Raw genomic sequence first — 19,854 nt, 5'->3', positions numbered from 1 at the left:
CCAGCCCCCACAGATAGCAGTATTTTAGCTTTTGGTTTTTCATTATATATTTTCTTTATCTGATATCTATGGATATCACATATTATATATTCATTATATTTTTATTATCTGCATTTTCTTCTTTATTTTAATTATTACAAATGTTGTGGTAAACATGGAATGGGTATAGATTTTTGTGTAATTCTTTCTGCAATCTCCAGATACCCAAAAGAGGAAATGCGAACTCATAAGTAGCTCTAATTTAATTGTTTGAAGTTATTATCCTTCTGTTTTTATAGAGGTTGCATCAGTTTATAGTTTTAACAACAGTACATGAAAAAAAATTTTTTTTTATCTCCATACCCTCTCCAACAGTTAGTATAGTTGCTTTTGATGCAAGCCACTCTCACAAGTCTGAGTATATTTCAATATGACTTTGAAGTGTATTTTTCTGTTTTATTTATTTATTTTTTGGCTTTTGGCCACACCTGGTGACACTCAGGGGTTACTCCTGGCTATGCAATCAGAAATATCTCCTGGCCTGAGGGACCACATGGAATGCTAGGGGATTGAACTGTGTTCCATCCTATGTTAGTGTGTGCAAGGCAGACACCCTATCACTTGCACCACCACTCTGGCCACTGAAGTGTATTTCTCTGATGATTAGCTATGATGGGCATTTTTTCATACAAGCAATTTTATATCCTCTTTATATGATTTGCTCACTTTTGTTGTTATTCTTTTGGGGGGCACACAGTGTTGCTAGTTAGGTTACTACTTGCTCTGCACTTAGGAATGACTCTTGGCAGTTCTTGAAGGACCATATGGATGCCAGAGAATAAACCCAGGTTGATCCTATTCAAGGCAAATGACCTATTGGCCTTCTTCTGCCATTAAAAAAAAAATTGGGTCATTTGGCTTTGTTGTTAAATTGTATGGATAATTTATCTACTATGGATATTTACCCTTTGTTGGCTATAAGTTCTGCAAATAACTTTTCCCTTTCAGTAACTGATCTTTTTGTTCTTTTTATATCTTCTTTTGTTGAACAACTATTACTTATGTCACAAAACATTTCACTCATGTCATTGTCTATGCACTCTATGGTTTCAGATATTCACCAAGGCATTGATACAATTCATTTTTGCATGTTGTACAAATAGTACCAAAGCAGTACAGTTTGAATTTTTCCACGTGACTATCTATTTTCCCAACCATTTGTTAAAGAGTCTTCCCCTTCCTCAATTTCATGGTATTAGCTAATTTTTCTTAGATTAAATATAAATGTACACATTTATTTCAAAGATGACAATTCTAATTCCTGGGTTTTTGTATTGTTTTTCGGTGTCTGTTTTTGGTATTGTTTCAATACCATGTGGTTTTGAATACTATGTCTCTATTATATTGTAAGAATTCAGAGACCATGAAGTCTTATTTTTGTTTCCCTTCAAAATTGTTTTATCTGTTTGATAAAGCAGATTTAATACCCACTTATGATAAAGTGTTCAATAAAACTGGATATGAAGGATTCTTAAACATAATAAAGATTTGTTAGTTTTATCTTTGTTCCACGTAAATATTAGTAATGTTTATTCCATTCTTTGAAAAATGCCATTAGAATTTTAGCTTTATTTATTTATTCAGTTTTGGGTCACACCCAGTGATGTTCAGGGATTACTTCTGGCTCTTCATTTAGAAATTACTCCTGGCAGTACTCAGCGGGGTATGTAAAGTACTGGAAATTGAATGCAGTTCTGCACATGCAAGGCAAGCACCCTACCCACTCTATTATCACTTTTATCTGTCATTAGAATTTTTACATGCTAATTGATTATAAACTATGTAATATTTTAACAATGTTAATTTTTCTACTCATGACTAACATATATTTTCTCCTCTTAATTTTTTTATTTCTCTTAATGTATCTTACAGTTTTCTTTGTACAGATTTTCCATTTATTCCTTGTATTGTTTTGCAAGCATAGTTAAAAAAGTTTATATATTTTCTCATCTTACTGAGCATTTCTACTAGTTCTTCATTTCTCTTAAGCTTTCTGTGTATATTATTATGCCACGTTCAAACAAACGATGGTGTTTTACATCTTTCTTTTTTCTTTTTTTAAATAAATATTGTGCCACATCCAGCGATGCTCAGGGGTTACTCCTGGTTAGAAATCACGCCTGGCAGCTCCGGGGACCATATGTGATGCTGGGGATCGAACTTGGATCAGTCCTGGGTTGCCTGCATGCAAGGCAAATGCCCTACTGCTGTGCTATTTCTCCAGCCCCAATGTCTTCTTGTCTGATTTAATTCTTTTCGACTTTGATTACTCCAGCTAGGACTTCTAATATTATGTTGAGTAATAGTGTTGAGAGAGGGTAATCTTGTTTTGGAAAAGGTTTTCGTTTTTGCAGCTGAGTATGTATGTTAGTTGTGAATTTTTCATAAGTGACCTTTATTATGTTTAAGACTCCTTCATATCCAGTTTTATTGAACACTTTATCATAAGTGGGTATTAAATCTTGTCAAGTGCTTTCTCTGCTTCTGTTTATCTGAGCATATGATTTTACTCTTTTAGCTGATGTGCACATTGTGTTAATTGATTTGTATATGCTGCATTATCCTTGTTTGGTTACAATAAGTCTCTCGTGGTCATGATGCATATGATCTTTTTTGATGCATTGTATAATTATATTTGCTTGTTTGTTTTTTTCTCTTTTGCGGCCACACCCTACGACGCTCAGGGGTTACTCCTGGCTATTGGCTCAGAAATCGCTCCTGGCTCGGGGGACCGTACTGAACACTGGGGGATCGAGCCAAGATCCGTCCTAGATCGGCCGCGCGTGCAAGGCACCTTACTGCTGTGCTATCGCTCCGGCCCCGCAATTATATTTTTGCTTGGTTGTTTTTTGTGAGAGTCTTGTCTGATTTTTGGCCTCATGATAATATGTCTCATAAAATATATTTGAAATCTTTTAGAGTTTGAAAAAAGTAGGTATTATGTAATTTTTGAATTCTTTTAAAAACTCATTGATGATGGGTTTTTGTTTGGGGAATAAATATTTTTAAGTGTTTAAAATTTCTTGCTTGTAATTTTTAAATTCTGATTCTGCCTGATTCAATATGGGAAGGTTGCATAATTTAAAATTACTTCCCATGTTTTATATATTTCTAATTTATTAGCATACAAATGTTTAGATTCTTTGGATTTCTGTAAAACCTGTTGTACCTTCTCCTTTGTTTCTTATTTTATGTATTAGAGTCTCCTTTCTCTTTTCTTTATGAAGCTATCGGATTCTATAATATGCAAAATATTAAAGACCATCATCTGAAAATTTTATTTAACAAACTAAAGTTTGTGACTTCTCACCTAAAGTCACATTGTGATTAGTTAACATAAATAAATATAATATCACATTTTTAGAAATTTGCATAACTTACTTAATAAAAGTATACCTGATTACTAAATTATAATCACAAAAATTATCTTTATATCAAATACTTTTAGGGTTTGGAGGCATTTTCCAAACATAAAAAATTAAAGGAACTTTCTGTCTCTGAATGTTACAGAATTACCTGTAATGGAATTGAGGTAAGATAATTAAGGTGTTTTTCTAAAAAATATTAAATATCAAGTATAAATTGAATAAGCTTGTATGTCACAGTACAAAAAAAAACAAGAGTTGAGTTGGAAGTTGATTTGGGAACCATATGATGTGAGTTTGGTTGGGCCTAGAACAATTTTTTGGGGGGCGGGGCCACACCCGGTGATGCTCAGGGGTTACTCCTGACTATGCACTCAGAAATTACTCCTGTCTTGGGGGACCATATGGGACACCAGGAATAGAACTCAGGATCATCCTGGATCAGCTGCGTGCAAGACATTGTGATCATTGTGCTATGGTTCTGGCCCCTATATAGAATAATTTTTGACCTTTGATGAGAGGACTTTTTTTTTCACTTTTTTGTCTATATTTTTTCTTTAGGATGTCAGATTCATAGGATAAATAGCAATATGGAGGCATTTACTTAGGAAAATATAGAATTTTATATAATAAAAGTTTTCTCATATAAGGAATATTTTCCAAATAGAGCCATCATGCAATCTAACTATAATAATTTTGAGTTAAAAATTAAAGCAGTTAATTAAAAATATAACTTACTATGAGGCCAGAGCTGTGGCGCAAGCAGTAGGGCATTTGCCTTGCATGTGCTAGCCTAGGATGGACCGTGGTTTGATCCCCTGATGTCCCATATGTTCGGTCCCCCAAGCCAGGAGCGATTTCTGAGTGCATAGCCAGGAGTAACCTTTGAGCATCACCCTGTGTGGCCCCAAAAAAACAAAAACAAAAAAAATCAAAAAACAAAAAACAAAAAGAATATAACTTACTCAACATAAAATGTAGTCTACTCTGCCAACATGGAGCATGTATGGTAAAGGATTGGATAGGATAAATGATTATGTGCTGAAATGCTATTTTAAGATCTAATGAGAAAGGTAAGTTTATTAGATCTGGTCTTGAATGATATGCAGCCACATATAATGTCTATCCTATCTAAGCTTTTCAATGTGCTTAGAAGAAAAACCTAAATCCTATGTCATATCTATGGTCTATACTTATATTGAAATTGGTGAAGATATGGATTCCTTTAAGTCAAACTATGAAAGATAACTTATTTTTGAGGGGATCAGACCCTCAGCACTTAGTCCTGGCTCTGCATGCAGGGGTCACTTCTGGCAGAGGTTGAGGTCTAAATGGGGTGCCAAGGATCTAATCCAGATTAGCTGTGTGCAATCACCTATCTTTTGTAAAATTGCTCTGTTCCCAGAAGGTAACTTTTTTATTGCCATACCCTGTGGTGGTACGCAGGAGTTACTTCTAGCTCTGTGCTCCAAAATCACTCCTGGCAGGCTCCATGGATCCTATGGGATACTAGGGATCAAACTTGGGTCAACTGCATGCAAAGCAAAGGCCCTACCCACTGTGCTAATGTAATGCTCTAACCCCGAATGTAACATTTTTAAAGAGAATGTGGAAATTGCAAAACATAGTGGAATCTGCTTTAAATTAATGTGAGCACTCAAGGCTTTTGTGAAAACCTGAGACTAGATGGTCTGGGGAAGACTCAGTGGGAGAGTGCCTGCCTTGCAGTCTCAGGTCAGAGGTTTGATGCCTGGCGTCGCCCTACTACCTTGTGACAGTAGTTTTTAGGCTTGCCAATGCTGCAACTATTGTGCAATTTCGGACAAGCATCATTACCAAAGTGTGCAAAAGCAACAACTAACTATGTGCATCCCCTGATCAAAACAACAATAAAAAAGGGAAGTGGAAAAATAACACAAAGAATTTAAAATTTGTAATGTTAAAAAAACGATCAAAAAGAATAAAAATAATTAAAAAAAGAAAGAAAATAAAAACTTCCTTACAAAATGAAGGGAATTCTCCAAAAAGTGAAAGCATATCATGCAAGTGATAGTTCAAATATTCTTTCATGAACATGAAATGGACTTTACAAGAACTTCTGTTTGGGGGCTGGAGAGATAGCATGGAGGTAGGGCATTTGCCATGCATGCAGAAGGTCAGTGGTTCAAATCCCGGCATCCCATATGGTCCTCCGAGCCTGCCAGGAGCAATCTCTGAGCATAAAGCCAGGAGTAACCCCTGAGTGCTGCCGGGTGTGACCCCAAAACAAAAACAAACAAACAAAAAACTTCTGATTTGTTTTTGTGCCATACCAGCCATGCTCAAGGCTGGGATCACTGCTGGCAGGCCAGGGGAACCCTGGGTCAACTACATGTCAGCCTTATCGACAGCAGCTCCAGTACTCTACAGTAACTTCTGACTTCAGTCATGAGATAATTAAAATATCATAAACATTGTTGAGCTTGCTCAAATGCTACTTTGGAGGCTGTAGCATATTTTAGAATTTTGAAGTTGAGGAAATCTCTGGATCCTCTAAACTAACTCTACGATTAACAAGCAAGAAAATTCAGGCCCAAAAGGCTCAAATGACTCATACAAAGTTTTATAATTTTTAAGCAGACTAGTCCAATTGCTGAATACAGAATTAATCATGAAAATAATCACCAGGTTTTCAGGAGGTTTTTAACAACGTGATAGAACACATTTTTAAATATAAATATATTAGCATTTCTACTATTGGGCTATATTTCTTATAAGGTGATTATTTGATTAATAGTTATAATTAATTTAGAAGTATTAAAAGCTTACCATGGTAATAACATGGATTCTTGATGCCTTTCAATTTTCTTGGCATATGGGAGTTTTAATCAAACTCTTTATCACAAAGGCAGTACTTTGCCATTTCTCTTTGACTGTGGGTTTCACTTTTTTTTTCTCTTTGGAACCTGAAGATTGTTCTACTTTCATATGATCTCTGAGATATCAAATAGAACTCATATTCTATTTAGTAAACCATGCCATCATAAATTAGAGTTTTGCATAATTTTATTTTCCCCACACAGTTTTGCTTAATTTTAAAATGTAACATTAAAAAATTGCATCCTACTTATATTCAGTGGTCTAAAAGAAAATTTAAAAAGCACTAACACATGGAAACATAGAATTATTTTCACAGATAAATTGCTGTATGAAGAAAATCATCTTCACATTTGCATTTTCTCTTGCCTGCTTCTCTTGGAATTGGGGGAGGAAATAGAAGAGAAACAGAGACAGAGACAAGAAAGAGACTAGAAAGAGAGAGAGAGAGAGGTGAGAGACATATGGAATGAAGAGCAATGAGAGAAAGGAGAGATAAGAGCAGAGGAGGGAGACAGAATAAGAGAAAAGAGAAAGAGAGAGAGAGAGACAGAGAGACAGACAGAACAATAGCTTTTAGATCGCTTTTGCCTCTTCCAAGATTCCAAGGTTCACATTTAAGGGGCATGTGGTTATTTTATTTATTTATTATTTATTTTGGTTTTTTTGGGTCACACCTGGGGTTACTTCTAGCTCTATGCTCAGAAATCGCTCCTGGCAGGCTCAGGGGACCATATGGGATGCCAGGATTCAAACCACCATCCTTCTGCATGCAAGGCAAACGCCTTACCTCCATGCTATCTCTCTGGCCCCATCCGTCAATTATTAAGCCAAAAAAAAAAAAAGACAATGAAAAAGAAGAAAGCGACAGTAAGCCAATTGTACAATTTCATATCTGGATTCACAGACGGGAGAATGAATAAAATAATCAGATTAAAGTGAGATGCTTAAATTCACTTTTATTTTTTTGTTACTTATAAAATGTAAGTGTTTGTTTCTATTTTAAATACAAGATACTGAAAACTTGTATTATACAATGGTTTAATAATAAAATAGGAGATAAACTTATTTTTTTGCCATGTAGATTTTGCAAGAGTCATGAACATAAAAATAAAAAATTACCTCATCTTAGTGTTTTACTGGAAACCATAGCACATGAAGATTGAGTGTGTGAAACCTCAGATGTATTGCCTTTTTTAGGATCTGGTTTTAGTTATTCTCTCCAATTCCATTTTTTTCTGAGAATATTAGACATTTAAAGTCCATGTTAAATTAAAATTGTATGGTGCTCTTGAAAGGCACATGTAATTTGGAAGTGATGTTTTATAGTTATAATTGTGTTTCTCAAAAAATTTTTCCTCATGAAACTTATGAGTTTATTTAAGTAACAGTCAAGTTTGGCAAAATAAATTGATATAATTGGGATTTAATAATACAGAGAAATTGGACATCTATCTTATTAACTTGCTTGGGTAAAAACCAATGCAAAAAAACTAATAGAATAAATTGGAATTAAATTCAATTATTTACTATTATTGTTTGTTATATCACCTTAATTTAGATAATTTTACCTATGGAAATAAAATGTGTTAAAAGTAAATTAATATAACATCCATGTGTATAAATAACTATATGATTTTCTTATGCAGGTTATTTATGAGTAAAAGCTATCCAATCTGATAAAAATTAATTTCAGGGTAACAGGGCTAGATGATAATAATAGTGGATAAGGTCTTGCCTTACAGGCTGCTTATTTAGTTTGATCCAGCAGCCCCTATGGTCTTCTGAGTTCCACAGGAGTGATCCTTTAACACAGAATCAGGAATAAGTCCTAGTTCTAACCCACAAAACCAACCAAAAACCGGCAAGACATTAAAATAGTTGATTAACTTTTAGGGAGAGGAAAAATAAGTTTAGTTGTATAACCTACAGCAAATACTCAAATATATGTGTCTGAACTGAAAAGTATATATTAAGATGAGGGCCCAGAGCAATAGTACAATGGATAGAGCATTTGCCTTGCATTCCTGGGATGAAATCTACTTTATCGTAGTGGATGATCTTCTTAATGAGGCATTGAATCCTATTTGCCAGGATTTTGTTGAGGATCTTTGCATCTGTATTTATCAGCGATATATGTCTGTAATTTTCTCTTTTGGTAGCATCTCTGTCTGGTTTAGGTGTCAAGGTGATGTTGGCTTCATAAAAGCCATTTAGAAGTGTTCCTGGTTTTTCAATTTCATGAAAGAGTCTTGCCAGGATTGGTAGAAGTTCTTCTTGAAAGGTTTGAAAGAATTCATTACTGAATCCATCTGGGCCTGGACTTTTGTTTTTGGGCAGACATTTGATTACTGTCTTAATTTCCTCAATAGTGGTGGGTGTGTTTAGATATGCTATATCCTCTTCATTCAACCATGGAAGATTATAAGAGTCCAAAAATTTATCCATTTTTTTCAGGTTTTCATTTTTAGTGGCATAGAGTTTCTCAAAGTAGTTTCTGATTACCCTTTGGATCTCTACCATATCAGTAGTGATCTCTCCTTTTTCATTCCTAATATGAGTTATGAAGTTTCTCTCTCTCTCTCTCTCTCTCTCTCTCTCTCTCTCTCTGTTAGTTTTGCCAGTGGTCTATCAATCTTGTTTATTTTTTCAAAGAACCAACTTCTGCTTTCGTTGATCTTTTGGATTTTTTTTTCAATTTTCCACTTCATTGATTTCTGCTCTCAGCTTTGTTATTTCCTTCTGTCTCCCTATTTTTGGGTCCTTTTGTTGAGTACTTTCTAATTCTATGAGCTGCGCCATTAAGCTATTCAGGTATGCCCCTTCTTTCCTGTTGTGTGCTTGCAAAGCTATAAATTTTTCTCTCAGTACCACTTTTGCTGTGCCCCATAGGTTCTGATAGTTTGTGTCTCCATTGTCATTTGTTTCTAGGAAGGTTTTGATTTCCTCTTGGATTTCATCTCGGACACACTGGTTATTCACTATTAGGCTGTTTAACTTCCAGGTATTAAAGTTTTTCTTCTGTGTCCCTTTGTAGTTCACATATAATTTCAGGGCCTTGTGGTTAGCAAAGGTAGCCTGAAAAATTTCTATCCTCTTGATATTATGGAGATATGTTTTATGTGCTAGCATGTAGTCTATCCTGGAGAATGTCCCATGTACATTAGAGTAGAATGTGTATCCAGGTTTCTGGGGATGGAGTGTCCTGTATATATCCACTAGGCCTCTTTCTTCCATTTCTCTTTTCAGGTCTAGTATATTCTTTTTGGGTTTCAGTCTGGTTGACCTGTTAAGTGTTGACAATACCATGTTGAGGTCTTCCACAATTATTGTGTTGTTATTGATATTATTTTTCAGATTTGTCAACAATTTTATTAAATATTTTGCTGGCCCTCATTCGGTGCATATATGTTTAGGAGAGTGATTTCTTCCTGCTGTATGTATCCCTTGATTAATACAAAATGTCCATCTTTGTCCCTTACCACCTTCCTAAGTATAAAGTTTGCATCATCTGATATTAGTATAGCCACTCCAGCTTTTTTATGGGTGTTGTTTGCTTGGATGATTTTCCTTCCAGCCTTTGATTTTGAGTCTATGTTTGTTCTGACTATTCAGGTACATTTCTTGTAGGCAGCAAAAGGTTGGATTGAGGTTTTTGATCCATTTTAGCCACTCTGTGTCTCTTAATTGGTGCATTTAGTCCATTGACATTGAGAGAAAGAATTGTCCTGGGAGTTAGTGCCATCTTTATATCGAAGTTTGGTGTGTCTGTTGGTCAGTCTTGTCTTAAAGTAGGCCATTCAGTTTTTCTTTTTAAGAATGGTTTTGAGTCTGTAAAGTTTCTGAGCTGTTGTTTGTCTGTGAAACCATGTATTGTTCTTTCAAACCTGAAAGTGAGTTTTGCTGGGTGCAGTATTCTAGGTGAAGCATTTATTTCATTGAGTTTTGTCACTATGTCCCACCACTGCTTTCTGGCCTTGAGTGTTTCCGGTGACAGGTCTGCTGTAAATCTCAAGTATGTTCCCTTGAATGAACTTTCTCTTTTCGATCTTGCTGCTTTCCGAGTTCTGTCTCTATCTGTGGGATTTGTCATTGTGACTAGGATGTGTCTTGGTGTGTTTTTTCTGGGGTCTCTTTTAGTTGGTACTCTTCGGGCATGCAGGATTTGATCACATGTATCCATTAGTTCTGGTAGTTTCTCTTGAATGATGTTCTTGACCATTGATTCTTCCTGGAGATTTTCTTCCTGGGTCTCTAGGACTCCAATGATTCTTAAGTTGTTTCTGTTGAGCTTATCATAGACTTCTATTTTCATCTGTTCCCATTCTTTGAGAAATTTTTCCATTGTTTGATCATTTGCTTTAAAGCTTTTTTCCAATTTTTTCTGCTGTATGGAATTGTTATTCATGTCATCTTCCAGTGTACTAATTCTATCCTCAGCTGCTGTTAATCCGTGGGAAACCTCAACCATGTTTTTCTTCAATTCATCTACTGAGTTTTTCAGACCTGTTATTTGACCTGAAATTTCAGTTTGGAGTTTTCTGATTTCTATCTTCATATTCTCTTGATTCTTATTAGTGTTTTCTATACTTTCTTTGAGTTCTTTAAACATCTTCCATATTGCGACTCTAAACTCCTTATCTGAGATACTGACTAGTTGGTTGGTCATTTTCAAGTCATCAGAGTTGCCATCGTCATTCTCTTAGTCTGTTGCTGGCCTGCGTGTTTCCCCATTGTCACACTTGTATTGTGGGTTTTTCTACATGTTGTGGTTGTATTCATTGCCTAAATGATGTGCAAGGCCGGGAAGCGAAGCGGAGCGGCGATGCTCCTCTGGCTCCACCCTTTCTGGGCTTGTAATCTCACCTCCAGGGAAGGCTCCAGGGAAGGCGAGCCATCCTCAGATGAGCCACACACAGGATGAAATCAGGCCAAAAATGGAGCACAGCACAAAAGACAGGCAGATAGGGGTCCTGGCATCTGAGTTCCCAGTGTGGACCTTTTCATTAACTCAGTAAATCACTGCATGCAGCTCCTCTCCACCATGAACTGTTAGAGTAAAAGTAAGTCTGTTAAGAAAAAATGCTTAGAGGAAAACAGTCTTAGCAGTGGGGATTGGTAGTTAGATGAGAAACAAACATCACAGGGAGAGTTCTCCATCACTCAATGCTTTAAGGCTGCTACAAGCTTCAGATGTTTCTTGGGACAAGGAGCCATGGCTGTGCCAGGATGGAAAGAGAATTTCAATTTCCTCTTCTGGTGTGCTAAGAGCCCTAATCACTATCTCCTGTTATAAGCTGTTGTATTAAATAATTAAAGATGGAGCTGGATGGCGATGGATGGAGAAGGATTTCTCTGCCATCCCAGGCCATGTGGCTCCACGATTCCCATCCAGCCAGCGGGTTCCAGGCCCAGGTGAACGGCGGGTATAGAACTCACTCACAGGCAGGCATCCGGAAGCATCAACTTTATTCATGCCCTATTCACCACATGTGTGTGGCCTACTCATAACCTTTCAAGCTCTAGTTATTCTTGGCCCTGCATCTTAACTCCTTTCAGCCATCTTCCCTTTGGGCTCCATGCTAGTCAAAGACCAGAACGCAGAGACCCAAAAGTCAGAGCGCCCAGCAGCGCAGAAAGCGCAGAGACCCCAATCTTCTGGGTCAAAGGCTTTATATAACCTTCCAAGACCACTCCCGGAATGGGAGGGGTCTTGCAGGTAAGGTTACACCTAATATCTGGTTCCTAAGACCCCTCCCAGAAATGGGTGGGTCTTAGGTAGCTACACCTAAATCCAGGGTCTCAGATAGGTACACCAACAATAAGCTTTCTTTTGAATTTTAACATGACCTATAATTTAGTCATAGAATTACCTTAAATTACAAGTAGAATGGGAAGTAAAAAGAAGAGCTCAAGAAATAAGGGGATGGGAAGTGTGGTCTGTGGGCAAATTGATAAGTTTCTTAGGTCATAAGATATGACCTAAGAATGTTCTCTAAATCAGTGGTTCTGTAGATGTGAATATGCTCCAGGCTGGGTTCAAGTTTGGGGCTTAGGGTTCAGCATTCTCAGTCTTGTATGCTAAACTAGTTGAGCTAGAGAATGAAATCTTTGCATGGGTACTCAGGTCAGCAAGTAGTAGGAGAACCTGCTTCATCTAGCAACAGTCTTGTCTGTCTGTTAGTCAGCCTATTCTGGATGCTTTTTTCAAATATAAGGAGAGTTCAGTTTATGTATTACTTTACTATTATGTTAAATTCATTCTTCCCCTAATAGCAAGAATTAAATACTCTTAACATGTATTCTTTTCTGATCTTAGTAATTAGGGGTCTCAAACTCGCGGCCGCAAACGGCCCTCTGTACAACATTTTCTGGCCCTGACCTAGAGGAATCTTTTTTGTTTTGTTTTAGTTGTTTGGGTCACACCCCCCAATGTTCAAGGCTTACTACTGACTTTGCACTCAAGGATCACCCCAACTTTGCCTCCTGCAGCCCCCAGGTAAATTGAGTTTGAGACCCCTGTTAGACTATTACTTTGAATTACTATACTTTCTGACAATTATTCAGTGTTTATACAAGATTCTCATTTATCATTTTCATCAGTTGGTAGGCTCCTCCACCCTGCCCCAGAGCTCAATGAATTTAATAGTCATTTTGACTTATGCAGACTTATTATGCCAAAGATGGATTAGATGTGTTGCTCCGAATAGCAATGTTTCTTAAATGTCTTAATTTTAACTTAATTTATTAATTTTTTTTGTGGTTCCAGGGATCTAATTTAGGGGCTCAGACATGCAAAGTTTGTAAACTATAGCCCTAGCTCAGTAACAGTTTTTTTAAACCAACATTGATTTATATTTGGTTTCCAAGATGAAGTCATTCAAAATCCATCAAAACATGAAATAACTCTACTTCTCCTGGGATAAAGTTATGATTATGTGTTTAAAGAGAAGCAACAAACAGAGATTCCCTTTCCAAAAGGGTCTTACTTACTCCTTGGCCTCTGATGCAATCTGAAATTTCTGATATATGACAACTAGCCGTCTGGAAAACTTTATCTCTTAGTCATTCTGCTTTAAGTAAATTTCTAACTTCATTTAATACTGCAGGTTACCAATAAAAAATAATGGATGGGGGTGGAGCAGCAGTACAGCAGCTAGGGCATTTGCCTCACACACAGCCAACCCAGGCTTAATTTATGGCATCCTATGTGGTCCCCCAAGCACTGCCAGGAGTGATTCCTAAGTGTAGAGCCAGGACTAACACTGGAACACTGCTTAGAGTGTCCCAATAACTAAAGTTTCAGTGTGATATCAATGATGAAGATCCTGGAATCTCAGAGGGTTAGAATCATTTCACAAGGTCTTGGAATAGAGAACTAAATATTTCCTTTGGTAGAATTAAAAAGATACCTAGTATCTAGTGTAAAAAGTAACTTCCATAAAATCTAAAGAAGTTTGAGCTTTGTTACAGAAATTGGTAGTTCACTGATATTTACACCAGGAAGAGCCTCCTAGAATTTGTAATATCATAGTATACCTTTGAGACTCAAGGTACCTTGAATCAAGTGGGAATCACAGAAAAACTTCTACCAAGAAACCTGGCATTATTCTTTTTTCAAAGGCTGTGAAAAAGAAAATAAAAGTTCAGTATTCTCAATTGCTTTTATGCAAGTATATATGTAATTGTAGAGTCAGTTCAATAGAATTAGAAATGTGCCAGAATTCAAAGGATGTGAGACTTGACAGCTTGCCCATTTCTCACAGTCCGTAAAGTTCCAAGCAATATAGAAACTATGGGTGCCATGTTTTCTTGGCTGGGAAATAACTGAAACCACAAATATGCTGCACCAGTCTTGGCTTCTTGCCTACTTCCACTCAGGTGAAACACTCTTGGAAAAGTCAAGTGTGATAAACTTCCAATGTGAATGCACACATCTGTTATTTTTATGTGGAGCATATGCAGAGAACTGTCAGAAATGTGTTTTAAAAAGGTATTTCAGACACCTCACTCTTGCTTTAAGCTGCTCCTCAAATATTATTATAGCTCATAAAAGTTAAAACTTGTGGAAACCTGTCAGTTTGTCTGAAGGCAAAAAGTATAGGCACAGGGAAATGAAACATCAGAATTACATTTTCCTACTATAGTCCACGTTAATGGTTCTTTTTTTTTCTTAAATTTAATTGACCAATGTATTTTTGATTCCATATGTCTGGATTTTGCACAGTATACTTCAGCTGCCATGAGTTGGGGGTTTGTGGCATTTATCAGATAGTCCTTGCTCTCAACTTTCAGTTAAATTTTGCATGATGTTTCCTTGGACCAGATATTTTAGCTTGCTGAGAGTGGTTGCTCTTAGGTCTTAAATAGGCAAGATTTAAAGAGATCTCTTTCTTTTTAATCTCTCTAGCTCCACTGACTACAATCAAGGTCAACAGTTATATGTTTTGTGCCTGTATACTGCTTTTGGAAAACATTTTATATTTTCCATCTTCCAATAGTTTTTGACCAATAGTGAACAGTCATATTCATCCTTCTCTTACACTTGAGCAACCTGGAGGGCTAGGTCCTCCAAATTCCTATCTTATTGTTTTCCTCCTAGACTAATAACCTCCCTTTTTTTTTGCAGCATCTCTTACTCTATTATGCTCACAAAGTGAAATAAAAGCAACACTTAAAATTTATGAAAATATTCTTTGCTAGTGATTTTTTAATTGGGAGAGGTTATGGATGTCTGACCTTAGACTAAATGGTTAGATACCATTTGGGAATGAGGAACAGAGTAGGTAAGTTGGCTGGTTTTCCAAACTCATCAGTTCTTTCAGGCTGATTATTATAGCTTAAGTAATTTCTCTGCTCTTTGCACTTGAAATGTCAATATGAAATGTCAATAGGCCACTATTTGGTGGTATTGGGGTTGCAGTAATTTTATACACCAAAAGCATAAACATGAAATACTTCCAGCCAGCTCAATAACTATAAATTATTAAAAAAAGAAAGCAAATAAAAAATAAAGTAATTTCCCTGCCTCTCTTATCCAGCTGAGCACCTTACTTGATGGTATACCAGAAAACTAAGCACTTATTTTGGAGAGGACTATAAAAAACTTGGGGACCACCCCTTGTCATACTAGACAGTATAAGAACTGATGGGTTGGATGTTTAGGCTTGGAGATTTGGTGCTTCACTAGGATCACCCCAGGAGTGCTAGGGGGATATAGGGTGAACAGTGCACTTGAAACCTCAGAAATGCTAAATATAAGCAATGTTCTTTGAACTATCTTTTGGGTCCTGGAATATATCTTTTTTAAAAATTATTTTTAAAATTTATTTTAAGAAAATGCATCATAGTTGACATAGTCAATCATAATACTTTTTTCCAGATAAGTGAAAACAAATTTATTAAAAAATATATAAAGAGGGGCCGCAGAGATGGCATGGAGGTAGAGCTTTTGCCTTGCATGCAGAAGGACGGTGGTTCAAATCCCAGCATCCCATATGGTCCCCCGAGCCTGCCAGGAGCAATTTCTGAGCGTAGAGCCAGGAGTGACCCAGAGTGCTGCTGGTGTGACCCAAAAACAAACAAACAAACAAAAATATATATAAAGAAAAGATAAAATTTGTGAAAATTATTATATCTCTAAATCATTGCTACAATGGCAGAAGGTTTATTAAGCTCTTCTTGTTAGCTGATCCTTCTGTTAAATTGGTATGTTCCTATAGGAATGACAGCATCAAACAAATAAAATTGTCCAGAAATTCAAAGCACTATTACTAATACTATGACTTCTATGGGGGTGTATTCAGCTGCCAGGAAGAAAGCTTCCAGGAAGCTCCTGGAAGAAGAAAGATATGAGGAAAGTGTGGCCACGCTCACTCCAAAAAACCCTGGTGATCTTAGTCTCAAAACCAGCATAGAAGTTTGGTCAGACTGAATAGTAGAGGGTCAGTGATGAGGCAAGGCCATTGAGGCAGCCAACTAATTAGTATTTGTGATACCAAATGGATCTTGATAACACAGGATTTTGTGTTTATTTATGGTGTGTTACACAATTTGTGTGTCATCTTTCCCCAGGGTGGAGGGCATCATGCCGATTTTCTGTGTTGTTCCAGTGTTAATGTATGTGCTGTTGAAGTGAGCATGACAACACAAGATTGTTCCAGAATGATCAATAGGAAAGAACAAACAAACCATAAAACACTGTAGGAGAATTAATGAGAACCAAATGAGGCAAATAGTTAAGATATAGTGTCATAAGTGCACACAATGAGGTGAACTGGTTCAAGGCTGGGAGCTGCCATCTGTCAGGGAGGTTTGAAACAGGATTTTGGCAGAAGTCTGTTATAATTTCTGTGTAGAAGAGTGGAAATCACTCTCCTCTATAGCTCCAGTCTAGGAATGTTGTCACTAAACCTCACACCCTGACTCAGCTCAGAAGATATAAAGAAGAAATTACTCAACTCAGATTTAGAAGCCTCAAAGATTGTTAAATCATAGCTAAATTGTTTGATATGATACATGAGGTATGAGCCAAACTTGGTCATTTTTATACTTTCCTTTTATCTTTATTATAATATATTTTGACTTGGAGCTCAGCCTAGTGGTTTTACAGAAAAATAAAATTAGCAGCATTGATATAGGTAAGATTCTGCAAAATTAGACCTTCCCCCAAAAGCAGTATAATAATTTTATTTGTAGATAATAACTAGAATTTCCTGAGTGATTTGCAGAAACATGCCACAAATTCAAGCATTAGTATGATTTATACATGTCTACAGAAAATATTAGTTACAGGAGATGAAAAATTTTGGATTAATCCTCTGATCTGACTTCACCCATTTTATTTTTGATATGTATAAAGTCTATCCATCACAGGCTTTGCAATCTTTTTATATGTTATTTTTAATTTAAAATCTCTGACAGAGTCCAACTTCAAAGAATAATAAATAGACCTTTAAAAGACACAAAAGATTATCACAAGCAGTTTGACATTAACAAATGCCACTAAAATGGGATTCATACACTGTCTTGAATCACCCTTTAAAGTTTGCTTCTTTTAATAAATTTATTTTTGTTGTTTATTTTTTGGACCCCACAAGACAGTGCTCAGGGCTTATTTCTGACTTTCGCTCAGGGATCTCTCCTGATGGGTTCAGGAGACCATACTGAAGCCAAGGATCAAACCTGGGCTGGGTTTGTGCAAGATAAGTGCTTAACTATTGTACTATATCACTCTGGCTCTTAATAGATTATTATTACAACTTAAATAGTCCATCCTGCCTTTTTTGTGCTTTGTGCTCAGAAATTACTATTGGCAAGCTCAGGGGACCATATGGGATGCTGAGGATTGAACCTGGGTTGGCCACATGCAAGGCACAAGCTCTACTTACTAAGCTATGACTATGAATCCCTAAAAGTCTCTGCTTAAAGTGCTCTCTGAATTATTGAATACTATCCATTCTCTACATAGAATAATGGTCCCTTGGAGCCCATTGAAACTTGAGAATCTTTATTGAAGTCAGGGATATGCCTCAGTGGAGAATGCACGCCTAGCATGTATGAAGCTCTGGATTTAATATCCAGAAGTACAATATAAATTCTTGTATTATTAAACAATATCTCTTGGGTTCATAGATCTCAATTTCTGATGACTCTGAACTTTGTACATAAGCCCTAGCAAGTGCCACACCAAGTATATGAGAAATGATAACAAAGGGAAAGTTTAGGGAGGGAGATGACATTTATAGAGACTAAACCATACATATTGTATTTATTGGGTTACTCCAGTACTCTAAATATTGATGCTCATGACGAGATTTATATCCAGTAAAGTTCCAAATAGTGTCACTGTCTTATTATACTGTAATTGAAAAACTCATTGAATCTTCAAGTTGAGAGTCAAGATCACAAATTCTAAGCCTTTAAAGCTAGATTTGCCTTGTATACCATTGTGGGCAATATGGATGAGGGAAATGGGAGAATATAATAAGATACATAATGGGAGGTTATATAAATTAATCCACATTAATTTGGCTATAAATTTTTATAAATAATTGGGTATAAATTTGTTGTGATCTTGAGAATCAATCAACATAAGCCCAGAGTCTTCCTATATAGTCATTTTGGTGTCATCTTTTAGAATCTCTTTTTAGGCAACAAGATTTGGTGTATGGCAATGGGAGAAGTAGCTATAAAGGCTAGAACAGATGCTTTGCATATATGCCTCCTGCACCAGGATGAGAGTAGCTCCCCATAGTGAGCATCACAGAATGTGTTCCAGAAACAAAAACAAACAAAATCCCCAAGAAATTTAAGTATAATTTTTATCCCAGTGAGATATTGGAACATTAAAGAATGAAATGTATATTATGGACAAAATGGCTCTAGATGGAACCAGAATTTGAAGGTAAACTAAGAAAGAGAAAAAAAAAAACACAAAACTTTCACTTTGGAATTTCTCACAGACATTCTGCAGAGGCTTACCATGCTTGGACTGCTTGGATATCTCTTACTGCCCTCAGCTGTCTGATGATAGCATTAAAGCGCTGGCTGTTTACTGCGTTAGCCTCACATTTCTCAACATTGCTGGCTGCCCAAAGGTATGTGCAAATATCACAGTTCAGACATGTCATAGTGAAGCCTGGCCAAAGAATCTTGATTGAGTAGTGGGCAAGGGCTGGACACATCAAAATCCAGGAATACCAGAGACATGGCAAAGAACTTAATTTTTGTCATGTTTGTGCTCTTTTTGAAAATTTTATTTATTTGTATGTTTGTTTATTTGTGGTTTTGGCATCACACCCAGTGACACTCAGGGGTTACTCCTGCCTATGTGCTCAGAAATTATTCCTGGCTTGGGGGACCATATGGGACACTGGGGGATCGAACCGCAGTCCGTCATGGGTTAGTGAGTGCAAGGCAAACACCCTACTGCTTGCACCACTGCTCCGGCCCCTAATTTTATTTATTTATTTTTAATAATATCTTTATTTAAGCACCATGATTATAAACATGATTATAGTTGGGTTCCACTTATAAACAGAACAGCCCCCTTCACCAATGCAACATTTCCACCACCAATGTCCTCATCCTTCTTTATTAATTTGGGTTTCTTTCCCAAAAGTTGAATATAGCTTTGTAGTTTCATTTATGTCAAAGCAAAAGTTTTAAGAGTTATAAAAACAACTCACATAAAAATTAAAATACGTATTTAAAAAATTAATATGTATCTAATGCAGTAACAAAATAATCAGTAAAAATGGGTGAAATCAGTTCATAGAGCATTTGCACAAAATAACTATAGAAACTGAAAAACAGAATGTTGGAATGTGATTGTTAGATTAGATCCAAATTTGGCTAATGCATTTCAATTAATGTATTTCTCCAGAAAAAAAATATTGCAAATTAACTTGTAACTTAACTAACTTTGGATTCTAATCCTTAGTAAATAGTATGCCAGACAAAGGCATAATTCCCTATAGAATTGTTGTAGTGTGAGGGGCCGGAGAGATAGTATGGAGGTAAGGCGTTTGCATTTCATGCAGGAGGTCATTGGTTCGAATCCCGGCGCCCCATATGGTCCCCTGTGCCTGCC

The 19,854-nt window shown here is 36.5% G+C and overlaps 1 protein-coding gene across 1 annotated transcript in view; it reads left to right on the top strand.

Moving 5' to 3' along the window:
• Positions 1–19,854, top strand: part of FBXL13 (F-box and leucine rich repeat protein 13) — a 197,175-nt gene that overhangs the window by 165,916 nt on the left and 11,405 nt on the right. The window contains exons 18-19 of the mRNA XM_049777449.1: positions 3,488–3,571; positions 18,725–18,859. Of these exons, the coding sequence (XP_049633406.1) occupies positions 3,488–3,571; positions 18,725–18,859 (219 nt within the window). The remainder of the gene's footprint in view (positions 1–3,487; positions 3,572–18,724; positions 18,860–19,854) is intronic.

Source organism: Suncus etruscus, chromosome 1 (assembly GCF_024139225.1).
Source record: "Suncus etruscus isolate mSunEtr1 chromosome 1, mSunEtr1.pri.cur, whole genome shotgun sequence".
Lineage (NCBI taxonomy): Eukaryota > Metazoa > Chordata > Mammalia > Eulipotyphla > Soricidae > Suncus > Suncus etruscus.
Note: the sequence above shows the minus strand (reverse complement) of the source record. Positions and strands in the feature narration are given on the sequence as shown.